Source organism: Pinus tabuliformis, chromosome Q (assembly GCF_031772625.1).
Source record: "Pinus tabuliformis cultivar Carrire ecotype Pingquan chromosome Q, CPIR1, whole genome shotgun sequence".
Lineage (NCBI taxonomy): Eukaryota > Viridiplantae > Streptophyta > Pinopsida > Pinales > Pinaceae > Pinus > Pinus tabuliformis.
In genome coordinates, this window is record NC_142296.1 from 237658059 (window position 1) to 237681540 (window position 23482).

Consider the following 23482-nt stretch of genomic DNA (forward strand, 5'->3'; position numbering starts at 1 on the left):
AAGAAACAAGATTTCTTCATTTGTTGCATTTAATTAATTTCCTAAGGAACAATGGAAATGCTAATTTTAAATTCCTTGGTGTTTCTAACATTAAATGCTAAATCTTAAATGCATGTTTTTCTATGGTTGAGGTGCAACAATTGTTTTAAGTTCTATTGACTATTGGAGAAAGTTAATTAATTCTAGATCTTGGTCATTAACGATAATCATTTTAAATTTGGAATATCTTTTTTTTTTTCACAAGAACGGTTATGGATTGTATTAATGAAGCGGTCTGAAGACCAGATTTCTGATTACAATAGGGGTGGGCCCGATCCAAATGGCGTCGACCTTCTGAGATATTATGAGGCATGTATTCCCCTTCCAACTCCTTTTGGGATCAACAATTGAGCTTATTTCTGAGATTTGCCCGAGCTTGAATATACAAACAAACTGCTTTAGAATCAAACAAAAAAACATAACAGTTGAAATGGTTTAAGGAATTGGGTCCCAAGTTTCGTCCCCGTCTCTTTTCATTGCCCCGGCAGAGAGATGCACAGCTTTATTGGCTTCAAGATCAGCTTCTTTGTTGTTATCTCTCAGCACATGAAAATATTTCAGATTTTGGAATAGCTTCGCCACGCTTCTGATTCTTTGGATCAACCTTGCTAATTTTAAGTCCCGGGGTGTAGAATTGGTCACCATGAGTTTTATGATTACTTCGGAGTCCCCAAAAATATTTGCTTCCTTGATTTCCAGCTTCAAGAGCCACTTGAGACCTTGGTAAAGGGATAATGCTTCAACTTGGATGCTGGAATTGATTCCCAGACCCCAGGCAAACTGAAGGATCGATGTACCATCAATGTTTTTAATAACTCCTCTTGCTCCAGCGTTGCCAGGATTTCCTTTTGCTGCTCCGTCAAAGAAGAGGGAGTGCACCTTTTGCTTGGGGAGCCAGTTTTGAAAGTCTTCGCTATTTTTTCCCCTTATTTTCCATTCCTCAAGAGGGACCATGCTTCTGACAGTTTGGTGAAATTGCAGGTTCAAGGAGGTCCCCCAATCAATATCTAGCTGATTAAGGTTCGAGTCGTCTTTTTGATCTCCCAGACATTCTTTTAATTGGATCTTTACCTTGGCCACAACCGTCTTGGGATTGTGCTGAATGCTTATGAAGATTCTGCTGTTGCGATCTAGCCAAATCTGCCAGCAACAAATTTTGAGCAACGATGACCAGGCCGCTTTGATCACTTTATTTTTGGGGAAGGGTCTAGGGTAGCTGGATTTCCAGTTGGCAAACAGTTCCGTTATAGAGGCAGGGAGCTCAAATATAGGATTCCAATAGTCCATCAGTTCTCTCTAGACCTGTGTAGAGAAATTGCAATTGAGGACAAGGTGCGTGGCACATTCCGCAGATTCTTTGCACAAGGAGCACCTGGACGGGCCATGGAATCCACGCCTCTGGAGATTGTCCTCGGTTAGAATTTTTCTGTGGCATAGGAGCCAACAGAAAATGTCGATCTTGGGCAACGAGGGGATACCCCAGACAGCCTTCCACGGGGCCAGATCAGGAGGCACATTTGGTATTGATGCAAGGTGCGCATATCCCTGGGCAACTGAATAGCCAGCCGACAGAGCGCCCCAGCCTCGCCTGTCATTTCTTCGGATGTGCGAGGGTGCAATCCCGTTCAGAAGCTCGCGGAGGTGGATGGATTCTTGGTGAAGGTCTGAAGGCAGATCTGACAGATTCCAGCCCGCCCAATGCGACCCGTTCCATAAGGATATATCCCACAGGTTATTTTTTCCAGAGGCCGTCAACCAGTCTTTCAGCGCTTTCACATTTGGGCAATCTCCAATTGGATCGCGGTCCATGATGCGGTCTTTCCATATATTTATTTTTTTCCCATTTCCGGGAATCCAGTAGGCTTTGGACCGAATCATCTGGGCAGCTTTGGAGCAGAGGCTGACAAAAGGCGAGGCTCCTTGAGGTAATGGCCCATCCAAACATCTCAACCGCGTGCCTTTAAAGTACTTTCTCCACAGTGCTGTCTGGGCCCAGCCTGGCTTGGGCGCTATTATTCTCCAGAGGAGCTTGGCTCCCATAGCTATGTTCTGCAGTGGGAGCTTCTTAAAATTGAGCCCTCCCTCCATCTGAGGCATGAGGACAGTTTCCCATTTTACCAGTGGAAATCTCCTCTCGTTGTGCTTACCCCCTTTCCAAAAGAAGTTTCTGATATGTTGTTCCATTTTCTGGAGTATACCAATAGGAGCTAGAAGCACTGAGAACTGATATAGTGGGAGGCTGCTAAGGACGGCTTTAATGAGAACTGTCTTGCCCGCCATATTTAGCCAATTAAAACCCCAAGCCTGGAGTTTGTTTTTAAATTTTTCTACCTGAGGAAACCAATCCCTGCTATAGGCACGCTTGAGAAAAATAGGTAGTCCCAGATACTTGAACGAGGTCCATTCTGAGGAGGCAGCAAATCCTAGGCATCTGGTGATGGAATTGAGCAGAGAGGGCGAAGTGTTCCAGCAGTAAGTATGGCACTTACCCTTGTTGAGGCTGCTTCCGGACTCCATACAATACTCATCAAGTGCATCTTTAAATCTTCTGGCTGAATGAATCGAAGCTGCCCCCAGAAGCAGTGTATCATCTGCAAATAGGGCGTGGTTTATGTTTTGGACCCCCCTCGCTATGGAGATCCCTGAAATCTCCTGATCTTGCATTTTTTTGTTTAGATAGAAGCTGAGAACGGAAGCTTGAATAACAAACAGAAGAGGAGACATGGGGCAGCCCTGTCTTAGTCCTCTTGTAGCTTTAAAGAATCCAGCAGATCTACCGTTGACTAAAGGAGCGATCCATGGTTCCGAGATGCAAGCCCGGATCCAATTGATAAAACTCACCCCAAAACCAAATTTTTCCAAAACATTCAAAAGAAAACTATGTTTAACTCGATCAAAGGCATTTTCTAAATCCAATTTGATAGCCATACCTTGTTCTTTGTGCTGCTGACTTGATAGTATTGCCTCTTGAACTAGAATGAAGTTGTCCACCAAATGTCTTCCATGGATAAAGCCTCCTTGGTTCTCTGGAATGATTTTAGGAAGAATATGTTTAAGCCTGTTAGCAATAATTTTTGTGATCAGCTTGTACCCAATGTTACAAAGGGAGATGGGGCGAAATCTATTAAAAGAATTGGCACCCTTTTCCTTGGGAATGAGAGCCAGGAAAGAGGAGTTTGTGCTTCCTCCTAATTTCTGATAGGCTTGGGATTTTTGAACCATTTTATAGAGACCTTTTCCCACTATGTGCCAGCAAGATTGGAGAAATTTGGTGGAAAAGCCATCAGGACTTGGGGATTTATCTGGGTCCATAGCGTAGAGGGCGCTTTTGACTTCTTCCATTGTGACTTTGTTTTCTAGATGATGGTTCATCTTAGCAGATACTGATGTGGGAACTCCGTCCAGCAGACAAAAGTTCTGATGTGTATTCTCCTCTTCACTATACAGGCGTTTGAAATGAAGGTGGGCTGCTTGTTTAATACTTGCAAAGTCTTTGTGTATGGTAGAGTTTTCTTTAATTTCAGTTATAGAATTTAAACCTTTTCTAGCTTCAGCTTGTTTGTGAAAAAATGAGGTATTTCTGTCTCCTGCCTTAAGCTAGAGACAGCGCGATTTGATCCTCCACGTTTCCTCTTCGGCCAGGCATGCTTTGTGATAGTGCTGTTGGAGGTGTACCTCTTTATCTAGAATTTCTCTAGACATATATGCCTCTTCCGTGAGCAGGTGATGAGCCTCAAGCTAACTTTGAATATTTTTTCTTTCAGCTGTTGGATTAGCAAGAGATTTGGCCCAGCACTTTAGAGCAGATTTCAATCTTCTGAGTTTTTCTTCCCATATGTAGAATGGAGATCCGCTGACTGGCTGGGACCAACATTCTTTGACAATCTGCATGAAGTTGGGATCCTTGATCCACAAAGGACTAAACTTGAATGGTATGGGGCCAAGGTCAGTATAAGCTCGAAGATTTAACTTAATAGGCTTATGATTAGAGATGCTGCAAGAAATAATTTGCATGCTAGCGTCTAGACCAAGCAAAAGAAAGGAGCTATGCACAAAGAATCTGTCCAGACTTGCTGCAATATGTCCAAGACCTATTCTTTTATTGGACCATGTAAACTTACCTGAGACAGGCTTGATATCTAACAGATCCCAGTCTTGAAGGAGATCCTCTACCCATTCCCTTGCTGGATCTCGCACAATGCAGCCTCCTCGCTTTTCAGAAGAGTGCAGCGTGATGTTCAGGTCACCTGCTATGATGACATTTTCCAGATTGCCCAGATCTGCTTGCTGCCTTAATGAGTCCCAACAGATCCTCTTTTCTCCTGCATTGACCGGTACATAAACGTTGAAAAGACAAAAGATTTCTTTTGTGGTTAGATGCTGCATCTTTAACATCGCCCAATGAATATTTGATGCCTCAGACACTAGTGAAAACCTGCTATCATTCCACAGTGTACCCAACCCTCTGGAGGCTCCTCGGGCTGAGACAGCTGTTGCATTACTCTTTTTCCAAAGTTTTTTACTTACCTGAAGGAAATCTGATTCCTCCATCTTAGTCTCCTGGAGAAGGAGTATATCAGGAGCCTCTATTCTTATTAGATTTCTTATAGCCTCTTCTTTGGTTTTGCTACCCATACCCCTACAGTTCCAGGAGATTATCTTCATTATTTACCTTTGCTCGGCTGGGCTCCCTTGGAGCCTTGATGCGGATTTCTTGCCATCTTCGGCTTTTTTGCTAACAGCTTCTCCAAAGTTGGTTGACTGCCCTGTAGTTTGTCCTTGTACGTTTCATGCTCTCTTTTCTCCCGATCCGTTTTGCGCCCTCTTGTAGATCTCCTTACAGAGGATTGGGATTCTCCTATTTCTCCTTCCTCCTCCGAATCTTCTGATTCTTGATCCTCCTCCTCGACTTCAACGGGGGTTCCTTTTGAGCTTTCTGCAACCCCCGTGTCTTTAAAGAAGGGGGGTAGGGAACCTTTGTCTGGGGACACTGGCTTTTGGACTGGAACTTCATGGGAATCCTCTGGTTGGGAGCTGAGAGGATCGAACCTGTTCTCTGAGGTGATCTTGGGCTGGGTCTGCTGGATCTGTTGAGCTGGGTCCTGCTGAGGGCCTTTGCCACTAGTTCCTCCTGGGTTCTGGGTCTTGGAAGGCATTTTGGATCATTTAACTTGTTTCCAGCCGACCTCCTTCCCTTGTACAACTTCATTGACAGTTGGGCAGTTTCTGGCGAAGTGCCCATATACCTGGCACTTCCGGCATTTGAAGGGCAACTGTTCATAATCTAGCTTCTGCACATGCGTCCAGCTTCCTACCTTGATTTTGATGGCCTCTGGGAGCCCCTCCTCTAGATCCACCTCAACGCAGATCCTGGCACAGTCATATTGGTCCTTGCTGTTCACTCGGTCTATAAATTTCCCCAAGGCGTTTCCGATGTGCATCAAAGAATCCCAGTTCCAGCAATGAACTGGGAGATTTGGAAGCCTAACCCACACCGGGACAGCTTTGGGTACGTCTACTGCTGGATCGAAGTCAGGAGTCCATTTATTCAGATACAAACCCTGGGGGCCCATGAAATAAGGACCATTTCGGAAAATCAGGTCTTTGTCGTCTTTGGAGGTGAATTCAAAGAGGAAGAATCCTCGCCCCAGAAAGTATGAGGTCACGTTTTCTTTGATCAGCGGCGACCAATTTCTTTTGACCCAGCTCTCTGTGGATTTGGGGGATGGCCATAGACCCGTGAACTGGCCAATGAGGGCTCGCTCGGACAAGGATAAAGCAACCTGAATCGGAGTTTCCGGAGGAAGAGAGATCTCTGGGATATCATCGAGTTTCTTAACGAATTTCGCCGCTTCCACATTTTTCTTCTTAGGGAGCCCTTCCAGAAGCCTGCTGAACGCCTCAGCTGAGGAGATCGTCGACGAAGGAGGAGAAGAAGGGGCGTGGGGGGTGCCCAGCACCTCCATGGATGCAGATCCAAGCTTGTCAGAGCTCTTGGGCAAAGCAATCAGCCATGGCCAGGCCGACCGCAGGGCTGAGAGGGGCCTCGCGCGGACAGACCCGCGGCGGATGCGGGCTCACACGCAGTCAGCAGGCCGCGCAGGGAGCGGGCTCAAGAAAGGCCGAGCAGGGGCCACGCAGGGCCGAGGAGCAGCGCTCAAAGCAAATCACGACATGTAGAGTTATGAATTTTTAATTTAGAATTAATTGGTTTTAAATCTGGAATATCTTGCGTGATACAATTTTGGGCATTTATATTGATTATTCATGATTGTCATTATTTGTCACATATTGGAAAATTGTTTTGGATAGCTTGTTTTACTTAATCTTCGGTTAATTGAATATAAAGGCACTGGTCTATAATTGTTTATATTTTATGGTCGTGTCTTGGTTACATTAACGTTTAATCTATTCATTTGAGTTAATAGAGATTCATTTAGATTCATCAGGTTTTCCATCATTAAAATCTCCTAGAGCCCATGATCCACAGGCCACCCTCATCTATTTACCTAGGGACTACCCCCCTTGACTTGTCTGGGAGAGAGTCTGAATGGAGTGAGTAAGGATCAAGAGTGACAGCCCTTACTCTGAGCATTGTCATGGTGCCTAGACACTTTGCGCGACAACACTCACATTACCAAAACTCTAGCAACCATTTGAGATTGAGACAGATGCCTTCGACTATGCTATTGGTGAAGTTCTTACTCAGCAGGGGCATCGAGTGGCATATCACAGTGAGACACTTTCAAACACAGTCCGAAAGTATCCCACCTATACCAAAGAGATGTATTCCATTATGCAGGCCTTCCAACAAAGGAAGAATTTCAATACGGGGAAGGAAACGATCATCCACACAGACCACCGACCCCTGTAGTTAATGCAGACAAAAGGGAAGTTGCAGAATGATTGCCATCAGAAATGGTCCATATACCTGCAACAATTCCATTTGAACATTAAGTACAAGAAGGGAAACACCAAAAACGTTGCATACTGCCTCAGCCAACCACTGGTTATGGTACTGACCACTGTGCTTGACTCTTGTGGGCACAAGACTGCGGGGTGGCCGCATCTTTACAAGAAGGATCTAGAATTTGACAACACATACCAGACGCTCTTCGAAGGCAAGAAAATTCCAAATTTTCACCTCCATGATGCAATGTTATGCCACCTAGGACACCTCTGTGTTCCTTCAAGTGAGTGTGCCGAGATGATTTTGGAGGCACACTACAGTCGGGTCGCTGGACATTTTGGGGTAGAGAAAACAATGGCAGTGTTGTAGAAGTATTTTTATTGGCTGAACCTTCGACAGGATGTTGGGAAGTACATTAGATCCTGCACTGCATGCGCCATTGCCAAATCGACCATCAAGAAGTAAGGCCTATATACTCCTCTGCCTACTCCTAGTCGACCTTGGGAATCCATCTCCATGGATTACATGTCAAGCCTTCCTTCTACTAAGCATGGCAAAGATTTCGTTTTCATGTTCGTCGACATATTCTCTAAGATGGCCATTCTAGCGGCTTGCAAGAAGAGTATCACAACAGAATCCACTACTAAGCTCTTCTTTGAACGACTGTGGGTACATTTTGGGATCCTACAGTCCATTATCTTAGATCGGGACCGCAGGTTCCTAAGTACATTTTGGTCAAGTCCTTAATCGATGTTGGATACCAAGCTCATTAAGTCCACGACGTTCCACCCCCAAACTGATGGCCAAACGGAGGTCATCAACAGGATGATCATACACATTATGCGTATTTACAACTCGAAGCATCGACACACATGGGATGAAAGCCTCCCCTATGTCCAACACAACTACAACAAAGCTCCCCATATATCAAGTGGCCATAGCCCCTTTCAGGTGGGGTTAGGATTCTAGCCACTATGTCCCGTTGATGTGGCCATACCATTTGCAGCTACTCAGGGAGATTTAGCTCATGTCCAGTCCAAAGCTGACAAGGCTAACAACTTTGAGTGCATTTAGCACATCCACCAACAAGTCCATGATATATTGGACAGAGCCAATTCTATGTACAAGCAACGTCATGATCAACATCATGTGCCACACAAGTTCCAAGTGGGCAACAAAGTTTTGCTACATTTATAGAAGGAGCACTTTGTTGGGCCCAACTACAAGCTTCCCCCACTCCAATATGGGTCTTACACCATCAATAAGGCTGTAGAGGACAATACTTTTGAGCTGAACATTCCACTATTCCCTTGCATGCACCCAGTTTTCACTGTGGATTGCCTTCGACCATACTTTCCACCTGTCGGTTTTAACCCCGTACAGAAATTACCTGCATATGAATTCTAAGAACAAAAAATAAACAATACGAGAGCATAACACATAAAACACATATACATAGATATTTTCCCCTGGATCCCAAAACCGGGACTACCAGCTTGGTTTTTCATTATGTTCCTTTCAATGTTACAATACATATTTATACATGCTGAAGCATCCAGTACCATGGACCAAAAAGCATCGCGTCCAAAACCATGGACCAAAAACCATCGTGTCCAAAACCATGTGTGAAAATCATGCACAAAACCATATGTAGGTCCACCCAACTTAATATAGGGTCCAAACTTTTTTTCCTAGGGCGCGGCCTCGGACCCCGTAGAGGGGGGCTACCCGCCCCCCTCAAACCCCCCTGTGACCCCCCGCTGTGCAATCGACACAACAAAGGGGGGGGATCCGCCCCTCGTTTAACCCCCCGGTTAACTATGTGGGCTAGTCATGGAAAGAATATAACACAACCCAACATTTTCCCACTTGTTTTCTTTCCATAGGGGGCCACAGGAGAGCTTAGTCATTTATCCAGCCCTACAACACCCATTGTTTCTCTACACCAAGAGAACTTCTCAGAGCTCACATATTTGGTCAATGCATCTGTAGTATTCTTCAAAGTGTCCACCTTTACCAGCAACACCTTTTTGTCTTCTATCATATCCCTCAGAAAGTGATATTGAACATCAACGTGCTTTGTCTTTGAATGGTAAGCAGGGTTCTTTTCCAATAAAATTGCACTTTGCTTGTCACAGTCTATCCTTATAGCTCCCTATAATAACCCCATACTTGAACATAATCTCTACAACCAAACTGCTTCCTTGCTTGCATGAGTGGCTGCCATGTATTCTGCCTCTATAGTTGATAATGCCACTACAAATTGTTTCTTACTCATCCAGCTGACTGTACCTCCAAATAGGTTAAACACATACCCACTTGTAGATCTTCTCTGATCTATATCTCCAACCTAGTCTGCATCAAAAAATCCATGGATATCCAAAACTCTGTCCAATCCTAGTCTTCCTTGGTAGCACAAACCATAATCACTAGTGCCACGCAAATACCTGAAAACCCGCTTCACTGCTGTCTAATGCTCCTTCCCTAGTTTTGATATAAACCTACTCAATACTCCCACTACATGTGCAATGTCTGGTCTAGTACAGACCATCGCATACATTAGACTACCAACTGCACTTGCATATGGAACATGGGACATGTCCTCTTCCTCTTCTTGTGTCTTGGGACACTGTTCTGCAGATAATTTTACACCTACAAGAATAGGAACCTTCACCGGTTTACTATCCTGCATATTAAACCTCTACAGTATTGTCTTGACATACTTCCTCTGGTTTAACCAGAGCTTCCTCATTGCTCGATCTCTTTTAATTTCCATGCCCAAAATATAGTTTGCAGCACGAAGATCTTTCATGTTGAATTTGGAGGACAATTGGGTCTTCAAATCCTAGATAGTTTCTTTGTCATTTCCAACCAGCAACATATCATCCACATACAAGACCAGAAAAATAACACAGTCACCAATTAATTTATAATATACATAGTGATTTGCTTTGCTTTTGGTGAAGCCAAGTCCCCGTATAAATGTATCAAATTTCTGATACCACATCCTTAGTGACTGTTTTAAACCATACAAAGACTTCTTTAACTTGCATACCAGTTCTTTCTTACCGTTCACCGCAAAGCCTTTAGGTTGCTTCATTTTGATCTCCTCTTCCAAATCCCCGTGAAGAAATGTTGTCTTCACATCCATCTGTTCTGCCTCAAAATCAAAAGCAGCAGCAATAGATAAAAGTAATCTAATAGAAGCTACCTTGGCAACAGGAGAAAAAATATCACCAAAATCAATTCCCGGCACCTGGGAATAACCTTTTGCTACCAATCGAGCTTTGTATTTCTCCACCTTTCCTTCTGCATTTGTCTTCTTCTTGAACACCCATTTGCTGCCAATGGGTTTCCTTCCAGCCAGCAACTCCACCAGATCCCAAGCCTCATTTTTGTGCAAAGATGCCATTTCATCAACCATGGCCTCTTTCCAGAGTTTGCCATCCTCTGAATCTACTGCTTCCTTCATAGTTCTAGGATCATCATCAGTAATAGATAAAGAAAAATTTGAACAGAAAGCAGTTGGACTATACCTTTCTGGCTGCCTTCTTTCTCGAACTGATCTCCTCGCACCCGGAGTTTGTGGCTCTTCATCTTCTGATTCCTCTTTTGCTAGAGTCTGATTCTTCCTCCTTAAGCTCAAACTTTATCTTCTCAGGTTCCTTTGATGGGACTTCATGTTTAATAACATCTTTCACCTCTCTGAACACCATATCTTGGATGTACACAACTTTCCTTGTTACTGGGTTCCAAAGCTTATAACCCTTTAAACCATCCTTATATGCAATAAAGATGCATTTTTCATATTTACTATCCAACTTTGTTCTTTTCTCGTTTGGAACATGTACATATGCATCACATCCAAATACCCTCAGATGTGAAGGATAGGGTTTCTTACCAGTCCATACCTCTTATGGAGTCTTATCCTCCAACGCTGGTGAAGGTGATCTGTTGACCAGGTAACATGCTGTCTCCACCGCCTCTGCCCAGAATTCTTGTCCTAACCCGGCACCACTGAGCATGCTTCTTGCCCTTTCCATAAACGTCTTGTTCATTCTCTCTGCAACTCCATTTTTCTCATGTGTGTATGGAGTAGTCTTCTGTCGTGTTATACCACACTTCTTACAGAATTCTTCAAATTCCTTGCTGCAAAACTCTCCACCGTTATCTGTCCTCAGCGCCTCTATCTTCTTCTCTGTCTGGTTTTCCACCAGAGCCTTAAATTCTTTAAACCTGCCAAAGACTTCAGATTTCTTCTTAAGGAAATATATCCATGTATTCCTTGAGAAGTCATCTATAAATGATACATAGTACACAGGCTTACCTAGTGATGGAACCTTCACAGGTCCAAACACATGACTGTGCACAAGCTCTAATATTTGTTTATCCCTCTTACCACCAGAGGGGAAACTCACCCGATTCTGCTTCCCATATACACAATTTTCGCAGAAATCAAAATCCAGAGAGCTATTACTCATACCTTCTACCATACCTTTACCATGAAGTATTCGAAGGTCCTTCTCTCCAATATGTCCAAGCCTTTTATGCCACAACATGGTCTTCTCTCTAGAGACCACTAGATTTTCTACTCCACTTTCAGGAACCACAGAATTGTTGCACCCATCAACAACAATGCTACCTTGAAGCTTGTACAGAGTTCCAAACCGAACTCCCTGCATCAATACCAATGTTCCCTAAACCATCTTATAGGTATCCTCCTCAAACACTATTTTTACACCTGCATCATCCAACTTGCTTACGGAAATCGGATTTCTGTCTAATGTAGGAAGATGCAGAATACTCGGAAGTGTTCTAACCCTTCCACCTTGCAACTTCAACTTTACTCTTCGCAACAAACTATTCTAGCCTTCCTGTCATCCCCCAAGAAGACATCACCACCATCATATTTCTCATACTTGCAGAACCAGTCTCTATGGGGAGTGAAGTGAAAGGATGCACTTGAGTCAATCAACCATGCCTCATGATCTACATGTGTACTTGAAGAAGCCAAGTACGCATCCCCACCTTCATCTAAGGTTGTTTTCGCTTCTACAGAAGGAGCATCATCAGATCCCTTTCCTTTGTTAGGAACTTTAGATTTACAATCCCTTTTGTAGTGCCCTTCCTTTCCACATTTCCAGCACGCCACCTTTACAGGTTTTCCTGGAGATTTATATCTCCCTCTAGATTTAGATATCCCACTCGATGACTTATTTTTGTTTTTGTTCTGTGACCGTCCTCGTATAGACAAGGCATCACCATTCTGGATCTCCATATTTTTTCGCCTCATCTCCTCCGTCAGCAAGGATGAGACTATTTCATCAAACTGCAAGGCAGTTGCATTGCTACCTATTGTAATAACCATACTATCCCACAAATCTGGTAGAGAACACAACAAACTGATGCACTTATCTTCATTTGAAATTTTAATATCAACAGATAATAAGTGACTTACCACAGTATTAAATGCATTCAGATGCTCTGTCATCAAGTCTCCATCTTTCATCCTTAGGTTATACAGCTTTTTCTGTAGGAACAATTTATTCACCAGAGACTTAGATTGGTACAAAGTCCCTAACTTGTCCCACAAAGCCTTAGCCGTAGCTTCCCCTGATACATTCAACAATACTGAATCTGAGACACACAATCGTATTGTGCTCTTTGCCTTCCAATCCAACTTCTTCCATTCTTCATCGGATACTCCCATTGGATTAGTACCCAGATCTACCGCGATCCACTGATCTTTATCCACCAACAGATCCTCCATCTTGAGTTTCCATAACTCAAAGCTCTGACCATTAGATTTCTCGATCTCTATCTTTCCACTGCTCGCCATCTTCTTTCACCACCAGAATCGATCCCGCAGATCTCCCATTGAATAGGGTCTACCACAGGCCCGAGCGAAACCCCTCAGCAACAAATGCGTCCCCTTGAAGCCAAAACAAGTCCGATACCAAATGTAGGTTTTAACCTTGTACATAAATTATCTGCATATGAATTCTAAGAATAGAAAATAAACAATGTGAGAGCATAACACATAAAACACATATGCACAGAGATTTTCCCCTGGATCCCAAAACTGAGACTACCAGCTTGTTTTTTCATTATGTTCCTTCCAATGCTACAATACATATTTATACATGCCGAAGCATCCAATACCATGGACCAAAAACCATCACATTCAAAACCATGGACTGAAAACCATCGTGTCCAAAACCATGTGCAAAAATCATGCACAAAACCATAGCTAGGTCCGCCCAACCTAATATAGGGTCCAATTTTTTTTTCCCAGAGCGTTGCCTCGGACCCCGTAGAGGGGGGCTACCTGCCCCCCTCAAACCCCTCCAGACAGGGGGGGCCGCTGCCCCCCTATGACCCCCCACTGCGCAATTGGCGCAACGAAGGGGGGGCTTCGTCCCCCCTCTAAACCCTTGGTTAACTACATGGGCTAGTCGTGGAAATAATATAACACAACCCAACACCACCATTACTGGACACATCAGACATTACAAAACAACTCACACCAACAAAATTACACCTAGACTACATGGAACAAGCCACAACTAATCGATCAAATGATCAGATCATGGAAATGCAGATTAAGAAGAATCGCGAGTAGAAGATGTAACTGTATCGGGTTGTCAAAGTTGACCAACTCCTAGAGAAAGGAAAGTGGCTCACTAGGGACCAAGTTCAGTAGAATTTTCCCCATCTCATGGAGGTACTCAACACAATGGCGACCATTCCTTCCTAAGGGGGGAGGACTGATCTAGGTGGATATTGGTGGCCACTCGCCTATTCCACTTGGACCCCCACTATTGTTTCTTTTCATTTTTCTTAATTGTAGTATAAATTACTATTTTTTTTTTTTAATTTTTCAGGTCCGAAACTTCCGAAGCCATTTTGAGGGACTAAAATACATTTTTAGGGAAAACAGAGTTACCGAAAAAGTCTAAAATCAAAATATTAGTTTCTTCTTATTTTTTATTTTTTAATTTTCCTCTTCGACATCTTCGAAACGAGGTATTATGATAGCCAAATAGAGATCGTATGCCAAATTTATGACCCTAGGAAGTTAATGTACCAATTATCGAAACGAGGCCCAAAGTTTTGGTGCTTCGTTTCCGAGGGTTAAGTTTCTAGATGTTTAGGGTTTTCCATTGTTTCTCAGTAATAAATAGGCCTTTGAGCCTCATTGTAACACAATTCAGAGGCATGTATCCGACACATCTATTCTGAGAAATAAGCTACCATCACCCAAGCTAGTTTATTTCCATTTTTGTATATAGACATATTTAAGTTCTTTGACATTAATGAATGAAATTTTATTTCTACTGCATCTCCATGTTTATGTGTATATCTGTATTTTGTTGCGTTCTTGCATAAGTCCGGATCAATGGTGTTAGAGTGGTCTGCTCTTTCTCTATTTTTCTTTGCATGTCCCCAACGAGGTTAGGGTATAAGGAGTTAGGGCTCAAATTGGTTGAACCTTTGCAAGACCAGCTTCGTAAACCCTGACAACCTCGCATGGCGGAATAGAAGAAAGATGAGGGGGTAGGAGATCCTTTCAAAATATTGCTTGAGGAAGCCCTCAAGCGAAAAAGGAATGCGATGATGGATAACTTTGCCCAGATCCTTCGACGACTACCCATAGGCGACTCATCTTCATCCAATAGCTACTCTAGAGGCGTCACACCTTTTAGGGTACAAGTTAACTTTGACATTCCCATATTTGAAGGACAAATAGATGGAGGCATCATAGATAGATGGTTAAATATGTTGGAAAGATATTTTTCATTTCATGAATTTTCTAACCAAGAAAAGATTACTTTTGCACTCCTCAAAGCCGCCCCACATGTCAAGGACTAGTGGGAAAACCTACTGTGAAAAAAACGATGAGAGGGAATCCTCACTATTTTAAGCCACACCCACTTGGAATTATTTACGAGATGCCATCAAGGAACAATATTACCTTGCCAGGAGCTATGAAGACAAATACATAAAGTGGAACACGTTGCGTAAGGGAAGGGACAAAGATGTGTCGTAGTTCACAAATGTTTTCCATTCCCTTTGTACAAAGCTGGGTATCGAGGATTTTGAGCGGAATTTGGTACTCAAGTTCCGCAGTTATCTACATAAGTACATCCAGGATGAGATGGAGTTCCTAGACATCTCCTCGTTTGGTGCCGCCTATCAATACCCTCTTAAGATCAGACATACATTTAAATAGAAGCGAGACTTTGGATTTGCGAATCCAAGGCAAGGGAAAGGTGCACCCAAACTAAAGAACAAATGACAAAGCCAAGGTGGGGCAACCTAGGAAAACCTGCCAAAGCCGCAAGAAAAGAACAACACCACAAAGATAAAGAAGGACACAAGGAAATAATGTGAGTTCCATTAGAGCCCCATTCACAACACAAGTGAGTGTCGAGTCAAGCAGTCATTGGTGGTCGAGTTTAAGTCTTCTGAATCAAATACATGTTCTGACTCTGAGTTAGAAAACGACAAGGGGAATGACAAAGACAAGAAGATTATCGATGCAGAGCCTAGTGCCACCGTTGCCACCACCAATATCTAAAAGGATGAGCTCGAATATCCATAGGAGGGGAAGCGGATCTTCCACTCACAAATGTGGGTGAAGGTTTCTCCGCTAGAGTTCATTGTCAACAGCGAGATCCAAAAGAACCTTATTCCAGTAGAGGACAAGAAGCGGTTGGGCCTAACAACCACACCACACCCTTAACCCTACACTATCGAGTGGTTTCACCAATGGCGACATCTCTGCATTAGCCAATAGTGTCGCCTTCCCTAGAACATCAAGCCCTTCACAAATGAGGTATTGTGTGATGTTGCTCCTCTTGAGGTTTGTGATTTTTTATTAGGCCAACCATACTTGTGGAAGCGACATGCTATATATGAATATAGGCCTCACATGGTCATTATTACTTGTGGAAATAATTTATACAGGATACCAGAGGTAGCACCACCTACCGTTGTTTATTTGATTATTGCGAAGCAATGTAGTAAGATCATTTCCTAGGCCGAGAAATTTGTTTTACTTATGATTCGCTCTCAGGGCAAGAAGAATATTGTTGCCACGACCTCCAAACAAGGTTCCTCTGCATGATAGAAGTAGATGGAAAAGGTTATAGAGGAGTATAGGGACATATTCACCTCACCCATAGGGGTACCTCTACACTGTTAGGTCAAGCATTCCATCGATCTAACTTCGGGCATGCCACTACCCAATGGAACGATATTTCAATGCTCTATTCTAGAGAATGATGAAATCAAGAGGCAAATTCAAGAGCTGTTGCAGAAAGAGCACATCAGGCCAAGTTCATGACCCCGTGGGAGCACGATTGTGTTGGTACAGAAGAAGGATGAGACCTAGGGACTCTGTATTGACTATCGGGCACTGAACAAGATATCTATCCGAAATAGGAATCCAATCCCACAGATTGATGACCTTTTGGACCAGCTAAAGGGGGGAAATATTTTAGCAATATTGGCTTGAAGTCTAGTTATCACCAGGTACCGATCAAACCCTCTGATGTGTGGAAGATTGTCGTCAAATCCAAGGAGGACCTTTTCGAATGGTTGATCATGCCTTTCGGGTTGACAAATTCCCCCGCAATCTTCATGAAGTTGATGGATGACATCTTACGAACCTTCACCAACTCATTCATTGTGGTGTATTTGGATGACATTCTGATCTTTAGCCAGGGTTGGGAAGAACACCTCCACTATATTGAACAGGTCCTCCAAACCGTGCGACAACACGAGTTGTGTGCCAATTTGGAGAAATTCACTTTTGGTATGAACCAGGTTCAATATATGGGGTACATCATTGATGAGTGGGGTGTGTATGTGGAGCCAGCCAAGCTACAAGTCATTTGGGATTGGCCATCCCCAACCACTCTAATAGAGCTCCAGAGCTTTCTCGGTCTTTCAAACTTCTACTGCAGGTTCGTGTTGGGGTTCTCTCATATCACTTGGCCTTTGACTCAAGTCACCAAGGGAGTAGCAAAAGAAAAGTTCTTTTGGTCTGAATCCCTACAAGAGATGTTTGCCTAGTTGAAGCATCGCCTCTGCCCTACACCAGTGCTCACATTACCAGACCTGCAACAACCTTTTGAGATTGAGATAGATGCCTCCAACTATGCTATTGGTGAAGTTCTTACTCAACAGGGGCATCTAGTGGCATATCACAGTGAGACACTTTTAGACACAGTCTGAAAGTATCCCACCTATGAAAAAGAGATGTATTCCATTGTGTAGGCCTGTCAACAATGGAAGCATTACATTCTGGGGAAGGAAACTCTCATCCACACAGACCACCGACCCCTAAAGTTCATACAGACATAAGGGAAATTGCAGAACAATCACCATAGAAAATGGTCCACATACTGCAATAGTTCTATTTGAACATTAAGTTCAAGAAGGGCAACACCAATAATGTTGCAGAATGCCTCAGTCGACCACTGGTCATGGTGCTGACCACTGTGCTTGAGTCTTGTGGGCACGAGACTACGGGGTGGTCGCATCTTTACAAGAGTGAACCAGAATTCAACAACACATACCAGACATTCCTAGAAGGCAATAAAGTTACAAATTTTCACCTCCATGATGCACTGGTATGCTACCTGGGACACTTCTGTGTTCCTTCAAGCAAGCATGCCAAGATGATTTGGGAGGCGCATTACAGTCGGGTCGCTAGAAATTTTGGGGTAGAGAAAATAGTGGCAGTGCTGCTGAAGTATTTTTATTGGCCGAAAATTCGATAGGATGTTGGTAAGTACATCAGATCCTACATTGCTTGCGCCATTCCCAAACCAACCATCAAGAAGCAAGGCCTATATACTCCTTTGCCTACTCCTAGTTGACCTTGGGAATCCATCTCCATGGATTACATGTCAATCCTTCGTTCTGCTAAGCATGGTAACAACAACATTTTCATGGTTGTCGACAAATTCTCTAAGATGGCCATTCTGGTAGCTTGTAAGACGAGTATCTTAGCAAAATCCACTGCTAAGTTCTTCTTTGAACGAGTGTGGGTACATTTTGGGATCCCATAGTCCATTATCTCAGATCGGGACAAAAGGTTCCTAAGTACATTTTGGTCTAGTATCTGGTCGATGTTGGATACCAAGCTCACTAAGTCCACGAATTCCCACCCCCAAATGGATAGCCAAACAAAGGTTGTCAACAAGATGATCATACACATTCTGCGCATGTACAACTCGAAGCATCTGCGCACATGGGATGAAAGCCTCCCCTATGTCTAACACAGCTACAACAAATCTCTCCATATCTCAACTGGCAACAACCCCTTTCAAGTGGTGTTGGGATTCCAGCCACTATTTCCCACTAATGTGGCCATACCATTTGCAACTACTCAGGCAGATTCGGCTTATGTCCAGTCCAAGGCTAACAGGGCTAACAACTTCATTGAGCGCATTAAGCACATCCACTGGCAGGTCCATGACATATTGGACAGAGCCAATGCTAAGTACAAGCAATGTCATGATCAAGATCGGGTGCCACACAAGTTTTAGGTGGATGACAAAGTTTGGTTACATTTGCAGAAGGAGCGCCTTGTTGGGCCCCACCGCAAGCTTCGCCCACTTTTATATGGGCCTTACACCATCACTAAGGTTGTAGGGAACAATGCTTTTGAGCCCAACATTTCACCATTACTTTGCCTGCACCTAATGTTTAGTGTGGACTGCCTTCGACCATACTTTCCACCATTACTAGACACATCATCATATTGCAGAACAACTCACACCAATAGAGTTAAACCCAGACTGCATGGAACAAGCCACAACTAATCAGATCATGGACATGCAGATTAAGAACACTTGGCAACAGAAGATCCAACTGTATCAGGTTGTCAAAGCTGGCCAACTCCTACACCAAGGCAAGTGGCTCACTAGGGACCAAGTTCAATAGAAGTTTCCCCATGTCATGGAGGCACTCAATGCAAAGGGGAGCATTTCTTCCTGAGGGGGAAGGACTGGTCCAGGTGGATATTGGTGGCCACCTACCTATTCCACTTGGACCCCCACCATTTTTTCTTTTTAGTTTCTTTAATTGTAGCACAAATTACTATTTTTGGCAATTTTTCGGGTCCTAAACTTCTGGAGCCGTTTTGAGGGACTAAAAGACATTTTTAGGGAGAAGGGAGAGACCAGAAAATTCCCAATTTGATATTATAATTTGTTTCATCCTCCTCTTCAAGATCTTCGAAATGAGATATTATGATAACGAAACAAAGATCGTATGCCAAAGTTACAACCTCGGGAAGTTGATGTACCAACTTACCCAAACGGAGCCCACAGTTTTGGTGCTTCATCTCCCAGGGTTAGGTTTTTGGATGTTTAGGGTTTTCCATTGTCTCTCAATAATAAATATTCCTTTGAGCCTCATTGTTACATAGTTCAGAGTCATGTAGCTGCCACATCTCTTCTCAGAGATAAGCTACCATCGCCCGAGCTAGTTTATTTCCATTTCTATATGTAAGAATATTTCAGTTCTTTGGCATTAATGAAATGAAGTTTTATTTCTGTTGCATCTCTATGTTTATGTGTATATATGTATTTTGTTGCGTTCCTGCATAAGTCCGAATCAAAACTATTTGTTGGAGATAATTTACCTTGTAATAATTTCATTTTCCTCTTGTCACTATTTTCACAATCTAATAAGCGGTTTGGAGTTTCAAGTACTCTCTCACGAAACTGATACATTTTTAATAAATTGGATTAAATATTCAAATAAAATGGCTTTCTTAAAGTAAAGAATTGTTAGATTTTTAAAAACAAACATTAAATTAAAAAAAAAATGCCATGTCTCATAGTACATTTAGACATGAAAATATATGTAAATGTTTCATCCAAGTGTTTTATATTGTTCTTCAAGTATTCTCTTTTACAAAAGCCCGAAATACATTTTTAATATATCGTATTAGGGATTCATGAAAAGTAAAAAAATCTGTCATGGTTGAATAGATCTACATGTCTCATGGTACATTTGGAAATAGAATTAATGTACATGGATGATTATTAATTTGATATGTTTAATACTACAAGGCTTAGTAACAAAGACATAAGTACCTTATTGCTAGAGATAAGTAATTTTATTTTATCTCAAATTACCATTCAATTAGAGACTCTGAATCATGCAACCTAGAACATATAAATTTCCTGAAAATGTGGCATTACTTATTCCTCAATAAGCAACTTGATTTCTAGTGAACAATGGTTGAAATGGTCTCATCCCTGTTTGAGTACAAATTTATTCGCTTCCTTAGTGGTTTATGTAATTTAGGTATAACTCTTCCAGATAATACAACAAAAACTGGCCAAAACTAAAACACTATAAATAAGAGATTTATATTTTTAGGAATTTGTCCAAACTAACCTACATGTCATCTTCTCAATTTTAAAATTGTCAATAAATTCATAAAAGAATTCAAAGCAATGTCTAGAAAGTTATTATATACAATTTGATAAGGTTTGCACACTCCAAATTCTAGACAAGTGCAAAATTGTTTACAATATTTCTTAGGAGAATCCTAAATCTGTTGATGTATCAACCAATGAGTACAACTCTAATAGCTATATCCTTGCATAACATTGTGATTGTCCCACTAATTTCATGGAGACACAAACTACTAAAATCTCTTGCCTAAATCCTGATTAAATAATGAAAGATGAAGGATTAATCTGATCGAGGCAATTATCAAGCAATGTATCCATGCACTCAAAAGATGCTCTTCTCAGCTCCATCCCGTCATCAACAATGTGCTTGAAAGGGACAAGATCAATTGGCCTTATCATTTATTGCTACAACAAGAAACATGAGAGCACTATATAAGCACAAGTTATCAATGTTAGATTTGATGAATAGACAATCATTCAACATGATCTTACACATGTTCTAGTCCATACCTTAACAACAATTTGTTCATATAGAAGACATAGTAATTCTAGGAAGAGAGCCTTTATTAGGTTTGGCTTATTGTGAGTTGTTGTACTCAACGCTGAAACAATTGCATGCCTCACATGCTGAATGCAAAACATGCAGAAAATGTTAACAAACAATCAAGACAATGTCATCAACTCAGCCACCCAAAATGCATCAAAACAAAAGTCAAACAATTGAATATGGACATAAATGAAACAATTGAATTTGGACATTTAATCAAACCAAGTTTCTAAGATCCAAATTGTGTTAGTTCATAAATGAAATATTTTTAAAATACCATGTTGGCATATCTTTTGCACTGTTTCAAATCAAAACCTTAGAGTTGTGCCTCTATGTTTTCCAATCCTGATATTTCATATTCTCACATACTTACATTGTACCTATGGCATGAAATGTCTCATTCTTGAAAATAACATGTCAACAACTTAAGTAAGGCACTCATTTTCTGACACTAGTTAGAAGGTAGTTGAGCATAGTTTTGGTAAGGTGCGTGTATCGAGCACCTTTATAAGAGGCTAAAACAGGGGAATCACAGCTCATGCGATTTATCCAAATCAATTTCCTTAACAATATTCTTCCTACCATTATTCAGGATAATAGAGTCAAATTACAGAACATATGCCCAAATGAGAAATCCCTTTAGATAATGTAGATACACAGATGATGTGTAGTTTCTGAGACACCTTTGTATGTTGGAAGATGCTCATAACAAAGCAATGGTTACCAAAACCAAGAACAAGTAGGAAGATAAGAGTCATTCAATTGGAAAGATAAATAGGTTTCTACATAATTAAAGACCTAGATGGATAAGCATTTTGACTACTGTCAACAAGTTGACTCATTCAACGAAGTTAACAAATTCCAATCACTCTTTAAAGAAGCTTGTAAGAAGATATGACAGTGAAAAAATGTTGTTGCTATCATTCAAAGTAGAAAGCAATAGAATCCTAGTAGTCACAAGTAGTTAGAAAACCAATTGAGATCTTGATACTTCTCAAGTTTGATGAGACACTATTGGTTGCAAAAAAAAATTGACCCATCAAGTAAGTGACAAATATGAGGGAATAGTTGTGGGAGATAACAAATAATGTGAAGATGTCAATATTGATAGTGGTTGACCTCAGAAGTCAAAACAATCTGGTTGTGGAAACCTACATCAAACAAATATGTTACAAGTGGTATACCTTATGAAGTCAAGAACAATGTCAACATGAAAAGGAAATTTGTTTAATGTTTATGAGCCAGAGTAAAAAATGGATTTGTTAACACATGTGTGTATGTTTTTAGTTAGCAGGAATAAGAACACAAATAAGTATCAAAGGAAATTTATATTTTTATTGGATAATGTGCTTGATGCCGTGAAAAAAGAAAATTTGTGTTAACCTATAGAATATTTCAAGAAATATAAGGGTATTGTGTATACTGTGAAAGGGTTGTGATTGTAATTATGGTCATAGTACTTTGTAGTGTATTCTAGAATTTGAGACTGGTAGTTGTTTTATACTATTATGAAAGAACATTGAATAATGGATAAATTATGATATGGTGTTGTGCAGGATTGGGGTTAGTTCCCGGGCCAAGCTAAATTTTATCATCAACCGAGCAACAGTCCTCGTTCCATATACAACCCTGCTCCTCTCAAAGTTATTACCTTTAATAGACAAGTTACTAAGTAGATTCTACGTGATGTAAAAACTAGTAGCAATCATACATATATTACAATAAACAACACTATTAATTGGAAGACCAAACTTGGTGCTATAATTTTTTAAGAAATAAAACAAAAAAATAATGTACATAATGATGAGTTGAAGAGGTTACTCATAAAATTTAGATTAAAACAACAAAACCAATAATAATAATATAAATGCTACAACAATAAGAGTACTGGCAAATTAGAATAACCCAAAGCAATAATATGTTTCTAACATTTGATAAAAAAGGTATAATAGGCCATATATCTTGTTTATTGAGTAAACCGTATAACTGTGAAATTACCTGTAGACTAAGAAATTCACTTTGAAATTGACTATATGGTTGCTTTGTTAAATAAGCAGCGTGTTTGCTTTGTTCCAAACTGGTTTTCCCTCCAAACCAAAAAATTCGAAGTGACAAATTACCCTATGAAAAGAAATTTGACAAAGGTTTAGTCTATCGATGCGGGATAAACCAAAAAGAAAGGAGGGAAAGGGTTCAATGCATCTTTCTGTCAAAGTAATTGCAAGAAAAACCTTACCTAGCATTATCCTTGGTCACGAACCTCCTGGGAGGGTTCCAAATTGGAAAGATGGCATTCCCATAGTCTATGGTCGACCTGGAAAATTAATGCGCGATTCAGTTGAGCGGCAAGGAGTCAGTTGACAATTCACGCGGTGGGATAAATGAAGGGAAACATTTCAATCGTTTAACCCTTGATCTGACAACGTATAATGAGGAAAATGAAGACTAGAGGGGAGTTCATCTCAAAGGGAACGCCTTAAAGCGTAATTACACATGTGTGTTATGCAAGTATTTGGAGGTGCTTTAGTGTGTAGTTAGAAA

The 23482-nt window shown here is 41.5% G+C and overlaps 3 protein-coding genes across 3 annotated transcripts; all 3 read right to left on the minus strand.

Moving 5' to 3' along the window:
* Positions 1-474: 474 nt before the first annotated feature.
* Positions 475-1326, minus strand: LOC149219068 (uncharacterized). Its single transcript, XM_089386694.1, has one exon. The coding sequence runs from the start codon at positions 1324-1326 to the stop codon at positions 475-477; it is 852 nt and encodes a 283-aa protein (XP_089242820.1).
* Positions 1327-3777: 2451 nt separating this feature from the next.
* Positions 3778-4590, minus strand: LOC149219069 (uncharacterized). Its single transcript, XM_089386695.1, has one exon. The coding sequence runs from the start codon at positions 4588-4590 to the stop codon at positions 3778-3780; it is 813 nt and encodes a 270-aa protein (XP_089242821.1).
* A 611-nt stretch (positions 4591-5201) lies between these two features.
* On the minus strand, positions 5202-6005 carry LOC149219070 (uncharacterized). Its single transcript, XM_089386696.1, has one exon. The coding sequence runs from the start codon at positions 6003-6005 to the stop codon at positions 5202-5204; it is 804 nt and encodes a 267-aa protein (XP_089242822.1).
* Between the last annotated feature and the right edge of the window lie 17477 nt (positions 6006-23482).